At 35.7% G+C, this 19,895-nt stretch overlaps 1 protein-coding gene across 12 annotated transcripts in view; it reads right to left on the reverse strand.

The window, feature by feature from the left end:
- Positions 1-19,895, reverse strand: part of NAALADL2 (N-acetylated alpha-linked acidic dipeptidase like 2) — a 1,435,315-nt gene that overhangs the window by 339,807 nt on the left and 1,075,613 nt on the right. For 11 of the 12 annotated variants that reach the window (XM_070072500.1, XM_070072494.1, XM_070072497.1 and 8 more), the window contains 4 exons: positions 18,217-18,360; positions 7,841-7,933; positions 4,600-4,805; positions 936-1,055 (listed from right to left, as the gene is read on the reverse strand). In XM_070072500.1, the coding sequence (XP_069928601.1) occupies positions 936-1,055; positions 4,600-4,805; positions 7,841-7,933; positions 18,217-18,360 (563 nt within the window). The remainder of the gene's footprint in view (positions 1-935; positions 1,056-4,599; positions 4,806-7,840; positions 7,934-18,216; positions 18,361-19,895) is intronic. The other variant, XM_051859155.2, reaches the window with a different exon arrangement.

A 19,895-nucleotide genomic window follows, 5' to 3' on the forward strand; every position in this document is an offset into this window, starting at 1 on the left:
ACTGATCTTCTGTATATAAAGAGAATTGAAAATGAATCTTGATGTGAATGGAAGGGGAGAGGGAGCGGGAAAGGGGAGGGTTGCGGGTAGGAGGGAAGTTATGGGGTGGGGGGAAGCCATTGTAATCCATAAGCTGTACTTTGGAAATTTATATTCATTATATAAAAGTTAAAAAAAACATAATATTTTCTAAATATTTTACATTTAGGTATCACCATATTCTTGTTCTTGAGGGCTTAAATTATAATGAAAATGCAGAACAGATCCTAAATTTACTCAAAATAGTAATTAGGAAGAAGAACCCCAAAAGTAATCAAGTTTACCAAAATATGTCAAAATTACAGAATTGGAAACTGGGGAATTAAAAATTTTTTAAAATTATTTGAGAGGCAGAGAGAGAGCAAAAATAGACAGAGACAGAGAGACAGAAAGAGTTTCCATTTGCAGGATCAATCCCAAATGAATTCAATATTCACAACTAGACTTGGCAATAGCCAGGAGCAGGGAACTCAGTCCAGGTCGCCAGTGTTGGTGACAGAGACTTTCTGCTTCCTAAGAATCTACAGGCAGGAAGCTGGAATTAGGAGTGGGACTGAGACGGACTTTGGTACTGTGATAGGATAGCTGTATATCACTAGATCAAATACCTAGCCCCAAATTCCATTTTAAAGAAATAATGTAAACTTTTACATCTCTTCTCTGTAACAATATAATTTTTCTTCTATAATCATAAAAGAGCAGCAAGTGAAGAATTCCAGAATGTAACAAATCAGTTTACATGCTACTGATTTTCAAAAATCAGCAATAGATCATTCCTTAAAACATTTATGGGATATTTTCTGCATGTTTAAAAAAATTAAAAAAAAACAGGAAATGACAAATTATGAAGTAAAAGATAGTTAGCATAATCATTTAATACAAGTTCTTCATCTTACCTCTCTTATTAGTTGCTGAAGAGATGGTGATGCTATAGGGTGGAGACTGGAGTTACCCCTGATAGGACTATGGATGCTAATGTAAGCCACAACGTTTTTCTGTAGAACCTTCTTGAAATCCTGAAATCAAAAAAGGGTTCATTCATCTTTAACATAAATAAAAATAATAAATTCTGCCTTATTAATTAAATGTTCAATAATAAACATTTCATATTTAAAATCATTACAGTGTGTGTAATTTTTAAAAAGAAATCTCATTATTTAAGAGTGGACAATGACTACAAAGGATTTTACACCTAGAGTTGTTAAAGAGTTATCCACAGAAAAAGAGTTAGATACAACATATTATGAAACATTTTAAAGCATGTTTCTGACAAAAGTCAAACTTTCAGAGAATATGTTCTTAAAATGTTATTATGGTAAGGAATTCAACTACAGAATACAGAATGGGATATTTATTTGCTCCATTGAATTAGAGAACAGAATGGATAACCTACTACAGTGGTTAATAAAACTGGCCCTTTCTTTTGAAGCACTGTGATCCTTTCTGTACAAAGTATTCTTTATTCTGAACAACTGGGGCATAATACAATTGTGACCCTGATAATGTTACTTAAAATAAAACTTGGTTATTTCATTCATATTAGCAGCATAAAAATGATTCAGTAGAATAGGATTTCACTTCTCTGCTGATCCCTAACTCACAAACTGAAGACTGATTCTGTTAATAAGGAACCACTACAGAACCCCTCCGTTACCCCTCTGTTACTACAGATTCCCTCTGTCCCTCACAGGACAGGCATTAGAGAGAAATTAAGACTTAGAGAAGTTTCTCCTGCCTGATTATTTTATTTATTTGAATGACAGAAAGAGAGATCTCCCTTCTGCTGCTGGTTTACATCCCAAATTCCCACAACCGAAGGGCTGGATGCAGACAAAGATGGGAGCTAGGAACTCAATCCAAGTCTTCCACATCGGTGGAAGAGACTCAACTACTTGAGTTGTCACCTGCTGCCTCTCAGAACGAGCATCACTAGGAAGCTGGAGTTGGAATTGGAGCAGGAACTTGAACCCATCACTCCAGCATTAGATTTAGGCATCTTAATAGTATCTTAACCACTATACCAAACTCCTACCACTAAAATCTGTAGTATTTCTACAATGTTATGTAAAAAATAAAGAGGCTTCACCGAAGAAATAGTCCTTTTTAAAGGATCTGTTTAGTAAAACGTTATATTTTTTTCTCAAAGTTCAAATTTAGTATCGAGTCAGTTCTCTAATGTTTTCACTTAAGCCTCTGTTTTAAATTTATTGACCAAAATCACTCAATCTGCCTAAATATTACTGTGGGTTTCCAGGGATTTTTATGCAAGAAAATCAAGAAAAATCACACAAGACAAGATTGCATGTTAAAAAAGGGCTTTTTCTTACATAAGTGGGGTATACAAAATTTCCAGAAGTTCTTAGAAAATGGAATTGAAAGTTAACATTTATTTTGGTGCAAAAATGTTTTAAATTCAAATTTTTCATAATCTACTTTGCCTGTGAACTTTTGAAGATGTTCTGAATATTTAGATTAAAGATTGGTTTCACTCTATTAAAAATGTTTCTTTCTTAGAAGGTACAGAGTTGATATCAGCCGACAGAAGAGGATAACTAAAAATTGTCTAAATTTCTCTTCAAGCAGATGGTTACAAATTCATGAGGTGAACTGAAATGATCTTCAGAGCCACAGTAAATTATAAAAGTACATTTAATATGCTAATAATCTGTATATGATTAATCATTTTCATTACTTGTATATATTTGCCCATCTCATCACATACAAAGCCTGAAAATGACAAAATATATAATCAGCTGTCAAAAATCATATGCCTACAAATATTCAAAGACAATGCTAATCTAATCTTTTGAACAGGAAGATCATTTTCTAACCTCCTTTGCTGTAGACTCACAATTGTAGACATTGTGTTTTTAATTATATGTTGATTGAGAAAATGTAAATTTACCAGAAATACCGAAGTATCAATGAAACTTAAAAATGACTTTATAGTAGCAGTATTTTGAATTAGTTAATTAAACCACCACTTGGTATATCCACACATTCCCTATTGAAGTGCCAGTTTGAGTACTTTCTATGCTGCTTCTGATCCAGGTTCCCACTTATGTATACTGGAAGGCAGTAGATAATGGCTCAAGTAATTGTGTTCCTGCCTCACACATTAGGAACTCAGATGGAGTCCTTGGCCCCCTCTCAATCTGAAACAATAATTTCTCATATACATTCAACACCACATTAATTCAGCTTACAAGTCATGATACTTGATGCTCAAATCAATTCAGAAACTTTTTGCAATAAATGCCCTATGCATTAGAGTTAAGCATATTTAATTTAGGAACTACCAATGTTAGCCAAGTATCCTTTGTAAATATGATTTCCAAATATACATATTCATTCAGGATTAACACAATGATTGTGAAAGTGATGTGCAGATATAGGTATCTGCTAGACTGTTTGATATACTGAAATAAATATTTGGAACTTTGAAGAATCTTTGAGACATTTTCTTAATACATGCCTTATAAGGAAGTTGAACCAGTGTGTCACTGTTTCTGAATTACTAAAAGGAGTCCATTCTCTAAATTATTTTGCAAGTTGTTAGTTAATATTTAAAAAAATTTTGAATAGAAGTTTGAGAGGATGGCTCACCTGTTACATTTTCCATTTTACTTAAAAATTACCATTTTTGAATGTTTTTATTGGCAATAGGATTTCTACATTTGAATAGCTCTTTTTAATATGGAACAAATGCTCATAATATTAATTTGTACATGGGCAAGCATTCTAATTTTCAGTTTATGTATCCTGTTGCCCTCTATAGTAAAAATTTTCTCATCTTTAAGTTTTCTTTCTTCAAATTAAAATGATACGCTATATTCTCTTTTCTATATCTTTTTTATATTTTCTTTGATATTCAATAGAGCTTTATCTTAAGTGCTTCAACTTAAGTGCTTAAGCTAAAATGTAACAAGAAAAGTTCTCATGAGATAGAATATGTCCCTCAAAGCCAAGTAGTGAACAATGTTGAATATCAAATAGTTTTAAATTCTTACTTAAAGCAATATGGCATTTGTGTGTGTGCATGTGTGTGTGTGTGTAGCTATGTAAGAAAGAAGGGATAAGCAGATAGTGGAAAATGAGTAGAAGGGAAGAAAGAGAGAAAGAAGGAAACCACTATTTTGAATCCAGTCTATATGCTATACAGATAAATTCAATGGTAATAAGGAAATAAACATGCAATACAGGAGACTGTTTCTTATTCCCAGATAATTTTTTAAATAAGATAATGGTATGTATCACCTGCTCCTTTCTTTCCCATTGCCTGTCTAGCTATCTTCTTGCAAGAGTCAGGTAAACTCTACTGGGGACGATATCAGAGTCTGTGTTCTGGCAATAGGGATCAGAGATGCAGGTCACACACAATTCACTATAATCTAACTCAACGTTCTCTTCATTCTTACAAGTTAGCTCAGCAAGTTGGCAAATATGAAACCCTGTTTGAGAGACACATTATTTCCTTGTCTTCATCAATTTTGCATTGTCTAATTAATACAGAAAGAAAAGAAAAAAAAGTATAACTGATGTATAAATATATATGTTTACCTCTCCCCATTCATATGAACCAATATTTCCAAAAGCTGTTCCTCCCCATGAGCAGAAAACAATAGTACGGTCTGGCCTCCACCCTCTCTTTACTCTTAACATCAAGGCCCGGATGAATGCTGTGATTATCGCAGTACTACTGGCCCATTCTTGTCCATTGTAAGTGTATGCAGTATGATGATGGCTGCCTACTATGATATACCGGTCTGGAAACAGAAGAAAATAAAGCTATTGAAACAAAATATAAACCTTAACAATAAATTTAATGACATTTCCATAATCCTATTCCACAACTGAGCAACAATTAAGCAAATTGTTTTAATAATTAAGACTACTTTAGCATTTTTCGCCCACTGTCTTGATTCACACATCTGCGTATATCAAAGCAGAGGCAGCTGTTGAAACAATTATGAATCCAAGGCTTAGATATGTATTACTGTCCTTTACACCATGAATATTAATTAATGAAGTATACAAATATGCCACAATGAAACCCTTATCCAACATTTCACTAGTATTATAGTGGGAAGTACCTTGTCAACAATGTGTATGCTCAGTAAATATTAATGAACTATTAATAGATTTGAGGAAATAGTTATTCAGTAGTTGTAAATATTAAAGTGCATTAATCATATATGGATTTTGCAATAAACAAAGTGTTTAGAGAACTGCTTCCTACTTACAGTTCTAGTCCTTTTCCTTTCTCTTAAGAGAAAAATAAAGTTCTCCAATATAAAAACCTATTCCAACATTGTCTTTTCACCTATTTTTTATCTTATAATCCTCCACAATTCATTAGACACAGAAAGTCTTCTGAGACACATAGCTGTGGACAGTTCAAAGTACATGACCCTTGTCAGTAATAAAGTAGGCATAAAAAAGATGTACTTCCAAGAGATTCCACTGATGCCATTGTCAGTAAATGCTGTTGGTAATACTTTCAGAGATTATTTGATCAGGTGCCCTGTATAAAATATTTTCTTGTGTGAGTTTCATTCCACCATGAGATGTTCTATAACGTGGCTAATTATACGAATTATGAAGCACACTTTTGTACCTCACTCGTTGTGTTACTTTGGAAATTTTACCTAAATTCTCTTTACTTTATTTTCATCAACTTTAATGCAAGAATACAAACAACAAATTTGGCCATTTTGACGTTTGACTGAGTCACTAGATGTAAGGCATAGAACAGTGACTGACACAAGGTAGGTTATACATATGTGTGCAATAATCATCCCTTGATTTCATGATGTCAAGGAGCTACCTCATAGTGCAAAGCTATTTTAGTTTTCAGTGCTGATTTTAAGAACCAGCAATGGATTTGATCTTTCAACATTTTATCTAGATGTAATTAACAGTATATATAATGGGTCTGAAAATGTTTCAAATGATGATTCATTCATTGATCTCCCAGAAATGTCTGACAGCTCTGCTTGAGACTGTCTATATCATCCAAATAAAACACATATAAAAGGTCTAATGCTAACTGATGATTGTTTCTAATTTTCAGAGATACCAAATAAGAAAATCATCTAAGTAAGCAACCAATTTTTTCATAGAACTCAAATAAGGAGAATTTAAGAAACTTCATATATATGCACTGACAAATATTAATGGTAAAATTGATCTTTTTAAATCAAGGCTTTTTTGTAGTCTGAATTTCCTTTACCCTAAAGCTAGCATAATTTTGTACAACTAGGTTTTGCAATAATAACTTGAAAATGCAGCGATGATGATAAATATTCTAGTGCTCCATCCTTATGATAGCAATTCATTGAAATAGTGGAAATAGAATAGTAACAGTTTCCAAATTCATTTCTGTCTTATATTTAAAGACACCGTGATCAGAGGTTTCCTTACAACACTGCTGCTGTAAGGAAATAAGAGAGAATAAGTACCTTTCATGAATTTTATGAGTTGGCTGCCCAGAACTAGGAGGATATAAAAATTGATCTCAAAATTCTCTGGTTTAGAAATTAGGTCAGTTTTACAAAAGTCATAGAGAACAGTTATTCTCCATGGGGAACTTAAATGATGTCTAAACCAAATAGACAGGGGCCAGCGCTGTGGCGTAGCAGGTGAAGCCTCCGCTTGCAGTGCTGGCATCCCATATGGGTGCCAGTTCAAGTCCTGGCTGCTCCACTTCCAATCCAGCTCTCTGCTATGGCCTGGGAAAGCAGTAGAAGATGGCCCAAGTGCTTTGGCCCTCCACCCTCGTGGGAGACCCGGAAGAAACTCTTGGCTCCTGACTTTGGATCGGTGAAGCTCCGGCCATTGTGGCCATCTAGGGAGTGAACCAGTGGACAGAAGACCTCTCTCTCTCTCTCTGCCTCTGCCTCTCTGAAACTCTGCCTTTCAAATAAATAAATACATTAAAAAAAAACAAATAAACAGAAGTGGCACAACTGTTATGAAAAGACTGTGGCAACCTGCACGGTGTAACAGGCATACCTGACAGTAAATTGGGATTAATGACATATATTAATAATTAATGTATGTGTCAGTTATTTTAATTTTTTAGTATACATAATGCCATTTGAATGTTCCATCAGTAGCCCATAACTAGGTATAAGGTATTTATAATTCAGCCAGTGATTGTTTTATTAAGCACCTCCAAAACCTAAACCACTGCAAACTTTAGACAGAAACATCAGTGGACCAGGAGTCAGGAATTACATATTGATTAACATTAAAAAAACTGTATATGATGACAATTAAAAATTATATATTCATTTATTTTATTTGATATAATACAGAGAGTGAGACAGATAGACACAGATATTCAATGTGCTGGTTCACTCCCCAAATGCCTGCCATAACTATGTGTGGGCCATGTCAAAACTAGGAGCCCAGAACTCAATCCAGATTTCCCATATGAGTGGCAGGGACCTAATTTCTTGATCCATCCAGGTTCCTGGCTTTGTCCTAGGCGAACAACGGCTACTGCAATTATTTTGGGAGTGAACCAACAGGTGAAAGGTCTCTCTCATTCTCATTCCCTCCCTCTGTTACTCTTCCTTTCAAACAAATAAGTAAGTCTCAAAAGTGGGGGGGGGGGGTCATGGTAGGAAAGAAAATAGAAACCTCCTTCTTAGTTTAATTTTTATGTGCTCTGAGTGGTATAAGCTTCTCAATATATAAGAAGTAGGCTATTTAACTATGTCATCAAATTTATATAGACCAGTTCTCTGTGAAGTTTCCCAGAAAGTGTGGATCATAAAGATTTAACCCTACTTACCTGGAGAAGTGAAACCCTTTAAATATCCAACAACATTTGTAACTGTTTTGAATTTTGTGACTGTCTGAACTTGCATGCTGACCATTCGTATCTCTGGAAAAAGAAATTAAAGATGCTTGTTTCTTTATATTCTCTGGTGTTTCTCTAAAACATTAAAATCTTTATTCAATATCATCAGTAAAGGAATTCCACAAAATTAAGTTTTTCTAGATAACAAAAATTACATTTTTGATAAATATTTATGCATTATTTAGTGGAGACGGTATTTTAAGTGACTATTTTGCAATGATGACTAAGATACAGTTGCTGGCTCCATAACTGCAGAGTCACAAACAAACACACTTATCATGAAGGTTCAACATGACAGCACACAGAAAATGAGGTGTGGTCAACTTGTATTTTAAAAAGGGGAAATAAAAATATTTCCAAAGAATATTGAATACTTTTTAATTTTAAGAATGAGGAGAATAACAATATTTCCTGCATGACTCATTAAGACATTCATACTTTGAAATCTAAATAATGCATTAAGCACTACAAGGATAAAAATTCTTAATGTTATTATATATATTTGTATATGTACTGATATCAGAATCTATATTTTTATCTGTGCTTATAGGTACCTCACAACTATTCTAAAACCCCAGTAATTGTTCTGCCCCTTTGAGTTCTTCTATTTATGGCTAGTATTCAAGATTTTGCAAATGAGGTAAGACACTGCCCAAGAAGGACTGCTTGATGTGTTCTTTGAAGGTCTTTAGGGGTGGCATGTTAATCCTGTACTTGATGGATCTTGGAAAAACTAGGGGTTTCTAGTGAAGGTTTAAGAGATGCCAAGTGGTGGTGACAAAGGGTAGGGTGGCAGGTAGAAGACAGATGATGGGGCAGGCATTTGTCATCCCGTATCAGAATGCCTGAGTTTGAGTCTTGGTTCCTTTCCTTATTTATTATGCAGTGGGTTAAATCATCAATGGATGGATTGCTGTTACTTTTAGAAGAAAAATATTTTTTTAATTTGAATGTTATTGTTAGGGAACCATTCATGGAGAAAGTAATTGTAGTGCCGTTTGAAACAAAGTAACTATAGCGCCACAGTAGCAGTAGCGCAGCTTGAAAGAAAAGTAGAAAGGTAACCACCCTAGCTGGTAAGATTTGAAAATGGAAGGCCTAACTAGATGGCCTAACCACAAACTGTCGTTGCCCTGACTACAGGACGCTGCGAGGTTGGAATGTGGGCGGGGCTAGCCTCTACAAACTGTATATAAGGGGACCCTTAGATGCTGTAAACCAGAGGTTGCTCAGCCTCTTTCCAGGTCCATAGTGCCTAGTGCCCGCGGAGTAGGCTTGAGCGATCTCTCCTCCTAGTCGCCTAGAGTATCAATAAAGTGTGTTTAGCTTGACCTTCCTCAGTCTCCTTGACTCTTCCTTCGCGATAACCCGGTCAGTTCCCAAAGGGGGAGATCCTGACAGCTATAATTTAGAAAAATTAAGCATTTTTCATACATTTTTACTTTATTATATAATTTACAAATAAATCCCAAAGAAAACAGTACAATGCATCCTCATCTTCCTATAACCCAACTGTCAACTTTTCACCATTCTTCAGACAACTTTTTAAGGTTAATTTTTCGTGAATCCTAAAAAGAAACTTTAATCACTGGTATTAGAATCAGACTCATTAAACACTTCTGGATCTTTAAGAGATTATATTCTCAGTCATGATGGGGTAGCTCAAAGTTATTAGACAGCATTGAAAGAAATGGTTTCTTTTCTTAGCTCCTCTCTTCCAGTTCTTCACGAAGAATATAACACTTTCTTGCGAAGTACCATTACCTCACTAAGCTATGGTACACCAGAACCCATAACCTCCATCCAACTATGCCTTGTCATCTATCAACCAATGGCCCTCTCCCCTCTCACCTCATCCCTGCCAGACTCTGGTAATCACTATTCTAAATTCAGAACAACTATTTCAAGCTGGTTTTCAGGTTTGATTAGTTCATGCTATATGTATATGGTGAAATGTTACATTATACCCCATAAAAATTTACAAGTATTACATGTTATTCAAAAAACTCCCTTCATTCAAGCAGAGGGAGTACTGTACTCATTCCTAACCCAATTATTTTTTCAGTGGTCCAGAAGCTGTTGTAGAATGGAGACATGATACATAATTATATTAAATTTTTTCACAGTTACCTTTTTTATAATTTTTCATTAAAGTAACTAGACAGATATAATTTATCGTGCTAAATAGTATCTGGTTATTGAATCAATTTCAGTTTCCTTTCTAGTTCAATTACTGAAGATCAATGGGATTATTTTTTTTCAAAATTATAGTGTAGAAAAGAGCATATTTACATTTCTTGTGCACACATGACACTCTTTCTCCAAACAGCCAACAGAGGAGGAATGTCCATATGTTAAAGTATGCATATGCCTGAATGATGCTGCAGCTGGCAGCACCAATTGCTGTGATATAGATGGACTCTTCCTCAGGTATTCCTAGATGAATACAGTCAGTGCTGTGGTTTATAATATCAACAGCCCGAGTCTTAAGACTACAGGGTGTGAAGTGATCCCTGTTCCAGACCTACAGGGAATTTAGAACAAATTATTAGAGTCATGGTGTACAGGGTATGGTGGAGTCACTACCCAGATCTCCCAGGGTGGGAGTGATTTTTTTTAATGCAATGCTTCTGGTGTTAGACCCACCAGATTAGGTGAATTGCCTGGCTCATGTAGAATACGTGAGCATAGCTCTTAGGCCAATGCCCCACCAAAACTCTCACAGTTGTCGGATACAGGCGATCCATCCTTTGCCCCACACATTGCCCTGACTCTATGATGGTAGTAGGAGCAACACAGGGGCACACTGTGTGGCTTTTCACTGCTGAATATGGTGCTCTGTGTAGGTAGGGGAGGAGAGGAAAGAAAAGCAACACTGCTTCCCTACTCCAAGCCCAGCGGTTGCTCTGACCCTAGTCATATTTCCAGGCTGAAGTAAAAGTCAGTGTGTATCTATGGAGTTCTCTCAGCTAAAAATGAGAGCAGAGGGATGCAAGGAAAATTTTTCCTACCTTAAGGTGCTAATTTGGCAGCTTACAGACAATAGCTGGCTATGCCATGTGGCTGCCTGCAGTAGTGTCTCCCTCAACACCAAGAACAAGACCCTGGCTCTCATATTCACCAGGAAGACTGACACCAACCTTTCTGTGAGCCAAAGATACACACTCAAGGAAACTCTTTTTCATCTCAAAGCCATACTTCTATCCCTATGAACTACAGCAGACTAATTCACTGTGTCATTTATAGACAAAGCTGGCCTTGATTAAGACAAAATAAATCACTCAGAGACCACACTCCTGGGCTCACTTACAACCAAAGACAAAGAAACAGCCAACCAATACCCTGATTACCAGCTAAACCACAAACTATTTTCTAATAAATCCTAATCCATATGCCCCTCCCTACACCAGAGGGGCAGACAACACAAGGACATAAGAAACATGAAGAAGGTAGCATGCCAACTCTCAAAGAACAATAATCCTCCAGAATTAGATCATGAACTGAAGGAAATCTATGAAATGACAGATATAGAATTCAAAATAATGATTGTACGGAAAACTCAATGAGATGCAAGAAAATACAGATACATGGATTAAAGAAATGAGGAAATCAATGAGTGACATAAATGAAAATATTACTGAGGAGATAGAACTCATTAATAGGAACCAAATGGAAAGTTTGGAGATAAAAACTTCAATCAAATTATGGTATATATAATATATACACTATGCAGCACTACTTAGCTGTAAAAAAAAAAAGAAATCTTGTCTTTTGCAACAAGATGGATATAACTAGAAACCATTATACTTATACTTAGTGAAATAAGTCAGTCCCCAAATGACAGATATCATGTTTTTCCTGATCTGAGGTAACTAATAGAGTATCTAAAATGTAATACATTGGAGTGAAATGGACATTTTGTGATTCAATGATTGCTTACAGACCTTATATCTTCCTTTGAGGAACAGGGATATATCCAATGTTAGCAATAAGAACAAAAAGTGGAACATAATAAAAGATAAGAATGGGAATAGAAAATAGAATAACTGAAAGAAATATGCAAATATGTAGAATAAGTAGGTAGATAAGGCAGTACAATAAATATAAATGAGGAGTGAATTTCAGGACTAAATGATCGGATTAAGAAATTGTTCCACAGAACAACAGGAAAGGATTATAAAAAGAAAACATGAAAACACAAGTAAAAGATATAGTGGAAAAATAGGATCTCTAGAAAGAATACTAAAAGGAGAAAAAGAATGGGTATTTAGTAAAAGGGTTAAGATATGGCCTACAATCTGAATATGAATGCCTGGGTTTGAATCCTGGCCCTGCTTCTTATTCTAGCTTCCTGCACATGCAGACTTTGGAAGGCAGTAGACGAAATACCTAGGTCTCTGTCACCCATATGGGGCAAATGGAATTGAGTTATAGGCTCCTGATTGGCCTGGCCACGCTTCAGTTTTTGTGGGCATTTGGGGGATGAGTGGATGAAAGATCTCTGTCTCTCTCTTTCTCTCTTTCAAATAAATAACTAAACAAATTTAAAAATTAAAAGGAAAAAAAGACAAATGGATCAGAAAACATAGTTAATATTTTTCAGAAAAAGAAGAAAACACATTTTAATTTTATAGTAAAATTTAGAAACATAAAAATGAAGAATATTGCTTAAAAGCAGAGCATCTACACAAAAAACAGGAATCAGAAATAGGGTAGGCTGGATGAGGTCTAGTAATTGTGACCAATATATAATAGTAATATCCGATGTTAATAATAACTTAAGTGAATAAAAATATAAGTGTACTGTATTTTAATGGATTTTATTGTACTTATACACTCCAATATTTAACTGTAGGTTCTATAATTTATAAGGAGCAACAGGCATTTGAAAAATTATGTGAAAAGAATGCAAAATGCTATACAATTGATGAGAAACATTGAAAAATTGGAAAATGTCTGTTATAGTAATTTTTCTTACAAGTGTACTTCTCAGGTTGCTTTTGTGTCTTATAGGAAATAAAGAAACAAAAAATCTAGACAGAATCTAAATTAAATTATTCCTAAAATCTGAAGTATTGAGAAAAAAAGCTGGAAACTTAAGAAGTTCTAGGTGAATGACATATCTGTGTCACCCTCAGTAAGCCCAACCTGCACTACCCAGGGAACACAGAACTAACTCTACTTTCTGTGGACCTTGGACAATAGGTTTCCCACCTATGCTCACAATGTTTAAGGTCCTTGATGAACAGTCCTTCAAAGTGAATCCTGAAGCTTTATTCCCTTTGTCCAAGGACTTCAATCTCACAGCTCATGAATGTTGATCTTTAGTTCTATGGGTTACTCTGTTATCAGCTTCCAGCCCAGACTCTTAGTTTCACTGTGCAAGTGACTGCTGAAAAGCCATAAAACTAGGGTGTTGAGCAACTCCTAACATCTAGCTTGTGTTTATCACCATACCTCTCAGTCTTTTCTGAAGCAGTCTAGATCACAGATATTTTTTGGATAAAGAGTTGCCAAGATTTCCATATAAATTCTTAGAAGTTGTACAAATTAAAAATTTTCTCCATTTTTGTCTGGTAGGTTTCCTCCATGTTGATGATGGCTGGATAATAATAAAGTCTATCCTGCCCTAAAATAAGTTTGCTGTTTGCCTACTTTTGTTATAAAGATAATTGAAAATGAATCTTGATGTGAATGTGATGGGAGAGTGAGTGGGAGATGGGATGGTTGCAGGTGGGGGGGAGGTTATGGGGGGAAAAAGCCACTATAATCCAAAAGTTGTACTTTGAGAAATTTATATTTATTAAATAAAAGTTTAAAAAGTTTCTTTTTAAATTGATTCATTTAGTCACTCTGGCTGGCGCTGTGACATAGCGAGTAAAGCTGTTGCCTGCAGTGCCGGCATCCCATATTGGCACCAGTTCTAGTCCCTGCTGCTCCTCTTCCTATGCAGCTCTCAGCTATGGCCTTGGAAAGTTGTAAAAGACTGCGCAATTCCTTGGACCCCTGCACCCACAGGGGAGTTCAGGAAAAAGATCATGGTGCCTGGCTTGAGATGGGCACAGCTCTGGCCATCGCAGCCATCTGGGGAGTGAACCAGAGGTTGGAAGACCCCTCTTTCTCTCTGTCTTTGCCTCTCTGTAACCCTGCCTTTCAAATAAATTGATTCATTTATATTTTTCACCCTAAATTATATAGTTTCTCCTGTCCTTACCATATTCATGAATTTTAACCACTAGCTCTTATTATATTTAAAAATTAAGATTTGTGTTTTGATTGACTCCCAAGAATAGGAATTGACAAATACATTAGTAAAACCTACAAAGAGGAAAACAATGGGAAATGAAACGGAGTTAGTATCCAATTATCTAGTCAATGTGAACAACCTGTTTGTATTGCAGCAAGACCTTTTCTCTTGATTTTGTTTTCAATTCCACATACGATTTTTTTAGTGCTCTCATGTATCTCTGTATAAATGTCCCAAAGTCTACATCACTTACTGAGCATATTTCATGAATATAAACGCTTATTTCCTTTGTTTTGCCTAAGTTCTATGTTCATAAGTTAAATAGCTTTTGATTGCAAGAAACTGAAAGCAAATAAAACTTTCTGGGAAAATATATAAGGTCCATTCAGTAGAATTTGGCTTCAGACAAGACTTTTTTTTGGATTCAAATGATATAATCAAGCGTTAGTTTCTCTGTAACTCTATTTCCACCTATTTTTTTTTTTTTTAATATCTTCCTCTTTCTCTATCTAAATCTCTTTCCCCTCTATTCAACTAACACTTCCCATGATGACTCTATTTTCAGGTAGTATACACTCTCCTGATCTCAGGTGGTAACCAAAGAACACAGAGTGTCTTGTTCATTTCAAGTGTTAAAGGAAGACATTGATGAAACAAAATTCAGAGATTGAATCTTGGTCCTGGTTAGACAGTTTTGCATCATCCTTCAGTCATAATATAATCCATCATCAACCAGAACCTATTACTAGAGCTTGAAATAAGGCCAAACACACTCATATTCCTGGGAATGTTGGCAAAATTTCAAAGCAGAGAAGGGACAAATGGATGTTGACAAAGCAAATGTTATAAACAAATTCTATACCATTGTTTCTTGGATTTAAGAAAATACTGACAGCGTATAGGAAAAGTTTAAAGGTATAAACTATTATTTAGGTGATTTGACATATTTTTTATGTTCTCTGAAGATTTTCCTATATTAATACTCATGACCATACTTATAAAATTCAACAGTGAAATAATTGTATTTCAATATATAAACTATAAGCATTATCCTTATACTTGAAACTACAACACCTCATTAAGTACACTTTCAATGTGTTACTTTGATATATATCATTTTCAATAACTAATACATTTTGTAAGTATTTATGAGAAAAGTTAAAAGTTTATCTTGGATGAATTATGGGAATCATTGTCCAAAATATTTGAGTAAAGAGTCATCATTCCACATCTGATATTAGTTTGAATTCTTTTATTACATATACATAGTTTTAAGAACATTACAATATTTCCCATTCCCTCTTCCTCCTATCCCTTTACCCCTTCCTTCCTTTCTTATTTTTCTTTTAATTTTATTTTGATTTTCCACTAACTACATAATTCAACAAGCAGAAAGACCACTGTTCCTCAGGAGAATAGACAAGGTCTATGAACAATGATCAAATCTCAAGATGTCAATTTCACTCATGTACATTACTTTTTTTGTAATCTATATATTATTACCACATATCAGAGAAAATATGTGGTATTTGTCTTTTGGGGATTAGTTTATTTCACTAAGCATGATGGTTTTCATTTGCACTCATTTTGGTGCAAAATGCAGTATTTCATTCTTTTACAGCTGAGTAGTATTCATCAGGTACACACACACACAATCACATTTTCTTTATCTATTGATGAACATAATTTTTTTTTTTTTTTGACAGGCAGAGTGGACAGTGAGAGAGAGAGACAGAGAGAGAAAGGTCTTCCTTTGCCGTTGGTTCACCCTCCAATGGCCGCCGCTGCAGCCGGCGCACCGCGCTGATCCGATGGCAGGAGCCAGGATCCAGGTGCTTTTCCTGGTCTCCCATGGGGTGCAGGGCCCAAGCACCTGGGCCATCCTCCACTGCACTCCCTGGCCATAGCAGAGAGCTGGCCTGGAAGAGGGGCAACCGGGACAGAATCCGGCGCCCCAACCGGGACTAGAACCCGGTGTGCTGGCGCCGCAAGGTGGAGGATTAGCCTATTGAGCCACGGCGCCGGCTGATGAACATAATTTAATTATTCAGATATGTCAGTAAGTTTTTTTGAGATCTAAATGTCATTTTATATTTTCAGAAAAATGAATGAAGAATCATTATATCATGAAATGTGATCTTAATGATATAAACATACCTGTCTGGGCTTTTATAAAAACAATAATGATGACTATATCCTTAGAAAATTTTGATACAGTATAATTGCTTAAAGATGCTGCATGTTGCTTATTTGACCCAGGAGTCTGTTTGTTTGAGGTTGAGGGAGACAGAGAAAGAGAAAGAGAAATAGTATAGTAAATCCATCTGTTGACTTACTCCCCAGATACACACAATGGTTGGGAGTAGGCCAAACCTAGCAGTTGACAATTCAATCCAGGTCCCCCACATGGTGGCAGGGACCCAACCACTTCAACATCACTCCTTCTTACAAATATCTGCCTAAGCAGGAAACGGGAATCAGGAGCCGAAGCTGAGAATGAATCCCAAGTACTTAGATATGGGATGTAGGCCAAATGCCCAACCCAACACTAGAAATTTAAACAGTTTCTATTATTGGACAATGCTTGTGTCTCAACTTTTATTTTAGACTTCAGAAAAATTTTAATATCTTATGGAGTTATAGTTGGTGGTGTGGAACATCACTTTGCTAAGACATCATTCTGCATTTTGGGAAAGAAATTATAAAGTGTGATTTGATAAGGAAGATATTTGCTACTATTTATGTTAACATTTCACAGTACATAAAAGTAGCGGGAGGCATCCCATAATTTGATTCTCAAAACAACCTGAGTTAATAGATGGATAGCTATTCTTTTCTAGATACAGACAGCGAGAGTTCCTGGGGAGCTGCCTTAGGAGTGAGTACAGAACTAACACAGGGAGACTTGGCTCACTGAAGCAGGACAGTGGCTGCATGCGTTAGGAAATCTGAATATCCATTGAATTAATTAATTAAATCTGGTCTTTTAGAAATCGAGTGCTTTACTTACAACTAAACTATTAATGTAGTTTTGCAGATTTTAAGAACTAGAGCGCGTCATCAATTTGTGGGACACAGAACAATGTACAGAGAAAAATGAAGAAAACAAAAAGCTTCAGTAGGGCTTCTGCAATCCTCCCTTGAGGACACAGTCTTAGTGTTTTCTTATATTTTCCACTTTGTGCAATCGATAACAGTTGAGCACGCTCTCGATTCGTAGGATTTTTAAAAGCCCGTCACTAGCAGAAAGCAATCATGAATGTATTCAGATTTTTTAAAAAAGGATTCTTCAAAACATCTTTTATATGCTTTCTTTGTCAAGAGGAAATAGGTGAAATGAAACATGACAAGCTGAGACCCCAGATCTGGACACAAAATACATAGCCCTCAAGTTGTAGTCCACAGCAGCTTGATACAAATGTAGCTATCTGTAAAGAGAGTCTCTTCTTTAGAACTGTAATGCCGAAGCTGGAGGCAGAAATAAGATGCAGCCCATGGCTTTCATCCCTCCACAGGTAGCTTAACTACTTTAGTTTTATCCTGCGTGGTCCAACAAGGCCTGACATACGGCTGTGCAGTACAAGAAGCATCTCTCAGGCGACGATGCGTATAGACAGAGGGATTTTTTAGTCAATTGCAGGAATTAGGCTTTAATGCTTTATACTAAAAGACTTCATAGCCCAGATAGCTGCCTGCTATCCACTGAATCTTGGCAGACAGCAAGACTGCTGAAGCTGAAACTGGGAAGCTGTGTTAAGCAGATTTTCATGAATGTACAAAATGCTTTATTTGTAAAGCTACTTTTCTTTGTAACAATTCAAATGTTTTCTATCTTCCTTTCTGTCTCTTTCTCTCTCTCTCCTTTTTAATCTCTTGGTTTGGTCAACTCTTAGTTTTTATCTAAATTCCTTTCCACAGAAAAGAATAACTGCTCATCTCATCAAAAGTCAATTTTTTTTTTTTAAGAAAAATCCTAAACATGTCATCTTAAGAGATTCAAAAATGATCAAGGTCCTTAAAAAAAACTACAAGACACACAGAAAGACATTCAACACTTTACCATTATTTGGAAGTACTAGAGGGCTACAGATGTCGGTTTTGGTTTTAGCTTTTGGTGGAGAGATCAGTTTTGCAACCAGCGATGCAGAGATGGGCTGCACCAGCAGAGAGGTGAGGTTAGATCGGCTTTGTCTAAAGCTTCCATCTGTATGCAAAAGAGAAAGGAACAGAATCCTTGGTAAACAGAAATTAAAAACAATGAATGAGAGTTTTTTATAAATATTTAAATTATGAGCATAAGCTTATATTTGTTCACTTGTTTGTTTAGTCCTTAAATATATATTCTGTATACTTATTTAAAATGACTTGAGGAGAAGTAGGTATTTAGCCTACTGATTAAGATACCCACATAGCAAATTAGAGTGTCTGGGTTGGATTTCCAACTGGACTTCTGACTCCAGCCTCCCACCAGTACAGACTCCAGGAGGCATTGGTGATGGCTCAGGTAGTTGGGTCTCTGCCACACACACTGGAGATCTGAATTGAGTTCCTGGCTCCTGGCTCTGCCCGAGCCCAGACATTGTAAGACTTTTAGGAGAGAACCAGTAGATAGGACCATTTCTCTCTCTCTCTCTCTCTCTCTCTCTCTCTCTCTCTCTCTCTCTCTCTCTCCTCTATCTCCCTCTCTCCCTCTCCCTCTCCTTCTCCCCTCCCCCACCTCATAAAACTGTAAGATCAAAGATATTTTACAAAAATTTATTTCAAATATAATTTTACATCCTGGTCAAAGGCAGCTTATTTTGCACATGGACTTACTTCCATAAACATCACTAAAATGACAACAAAGCAATAAAATAGCATAAATCCACAGGGGCCAACGGAATAGACAGTAACAAGATCCTAGAAGTTGGAAGGTAGATGTACGTGAATGTATTGAAAGAATGTTTTAGTAGGATCAGAGTTAGGATTGGAATAAGATGTAAGTAAAGAGAAAATACATGTATAAGATGAGACAACTGTAAGCTTTAAACGGACTAAAAATCATGTGAGAAGTAAATGTAATCAAAAGATGTGAATATTTACATAGTCATAATACAGTGACAACACAAAAATTACTGTTTTACAAACAAAGAGAAAAGGGCAAAAACTGAGAAGAGATGCACATGGAAATGTATAAATGTTAAAGCTTTAACTCTCGGAGTCAATACAATGGGAAAAAAAGGAAATATTTGAAGTAAATTCAAACATCAATCAGAGACAGAAAGGCACATGCAAGAAGCAGCTAGCCACAAAAGATGCTCAAAGTCATCAGGTATTTGGCTTAAGCAGACAAAGAGAGGAGAAGAGACACAAGGAAGGGTGGAAGAAGGTGGCATGTTTATAAATCAAACCTTGTAGAAATATTTGATTATTGAAATAAACTACTTTCCCATATTACTTATAAAAATAAGTAAAAATAAGCAGAGAATCATAATAACACACAGAAAATGAAAATGCTGAAATACACAGAGTTAAGAGGATGAAGGGAATAAACTAAACTATGTTTAATTATATTTTTAAACTGACTTAGAAAGGAAATACACAATGGAATGACTCTATCAGACTGCCAATAATGTTTCTGAACACAGTGCTATATTTTTCAGAATTTTTATTAGGGAAAATAATTGCTAAAGGTTTTCTCAGAATTTAATTTGATAGGACTGCAGGGGGTGCAGAACTCAATGATACTGGAATCCAGGC

This window comes from Oryctolagus cuniculus, chromosome 4, assembly GCF_964237555.1.
Source record: "Oryctolagus cuniculus chromosome 4, mOryCun1.1, whole genome shotgun sequence".
NCBI classification, from domain to species: domain Eukaryota; kingdom Metazoa; phylum Chordata; class Mammalia; order Lagomorpha; family Leporidae; genus Oryctolagus; species Oryctolagus cuniculus.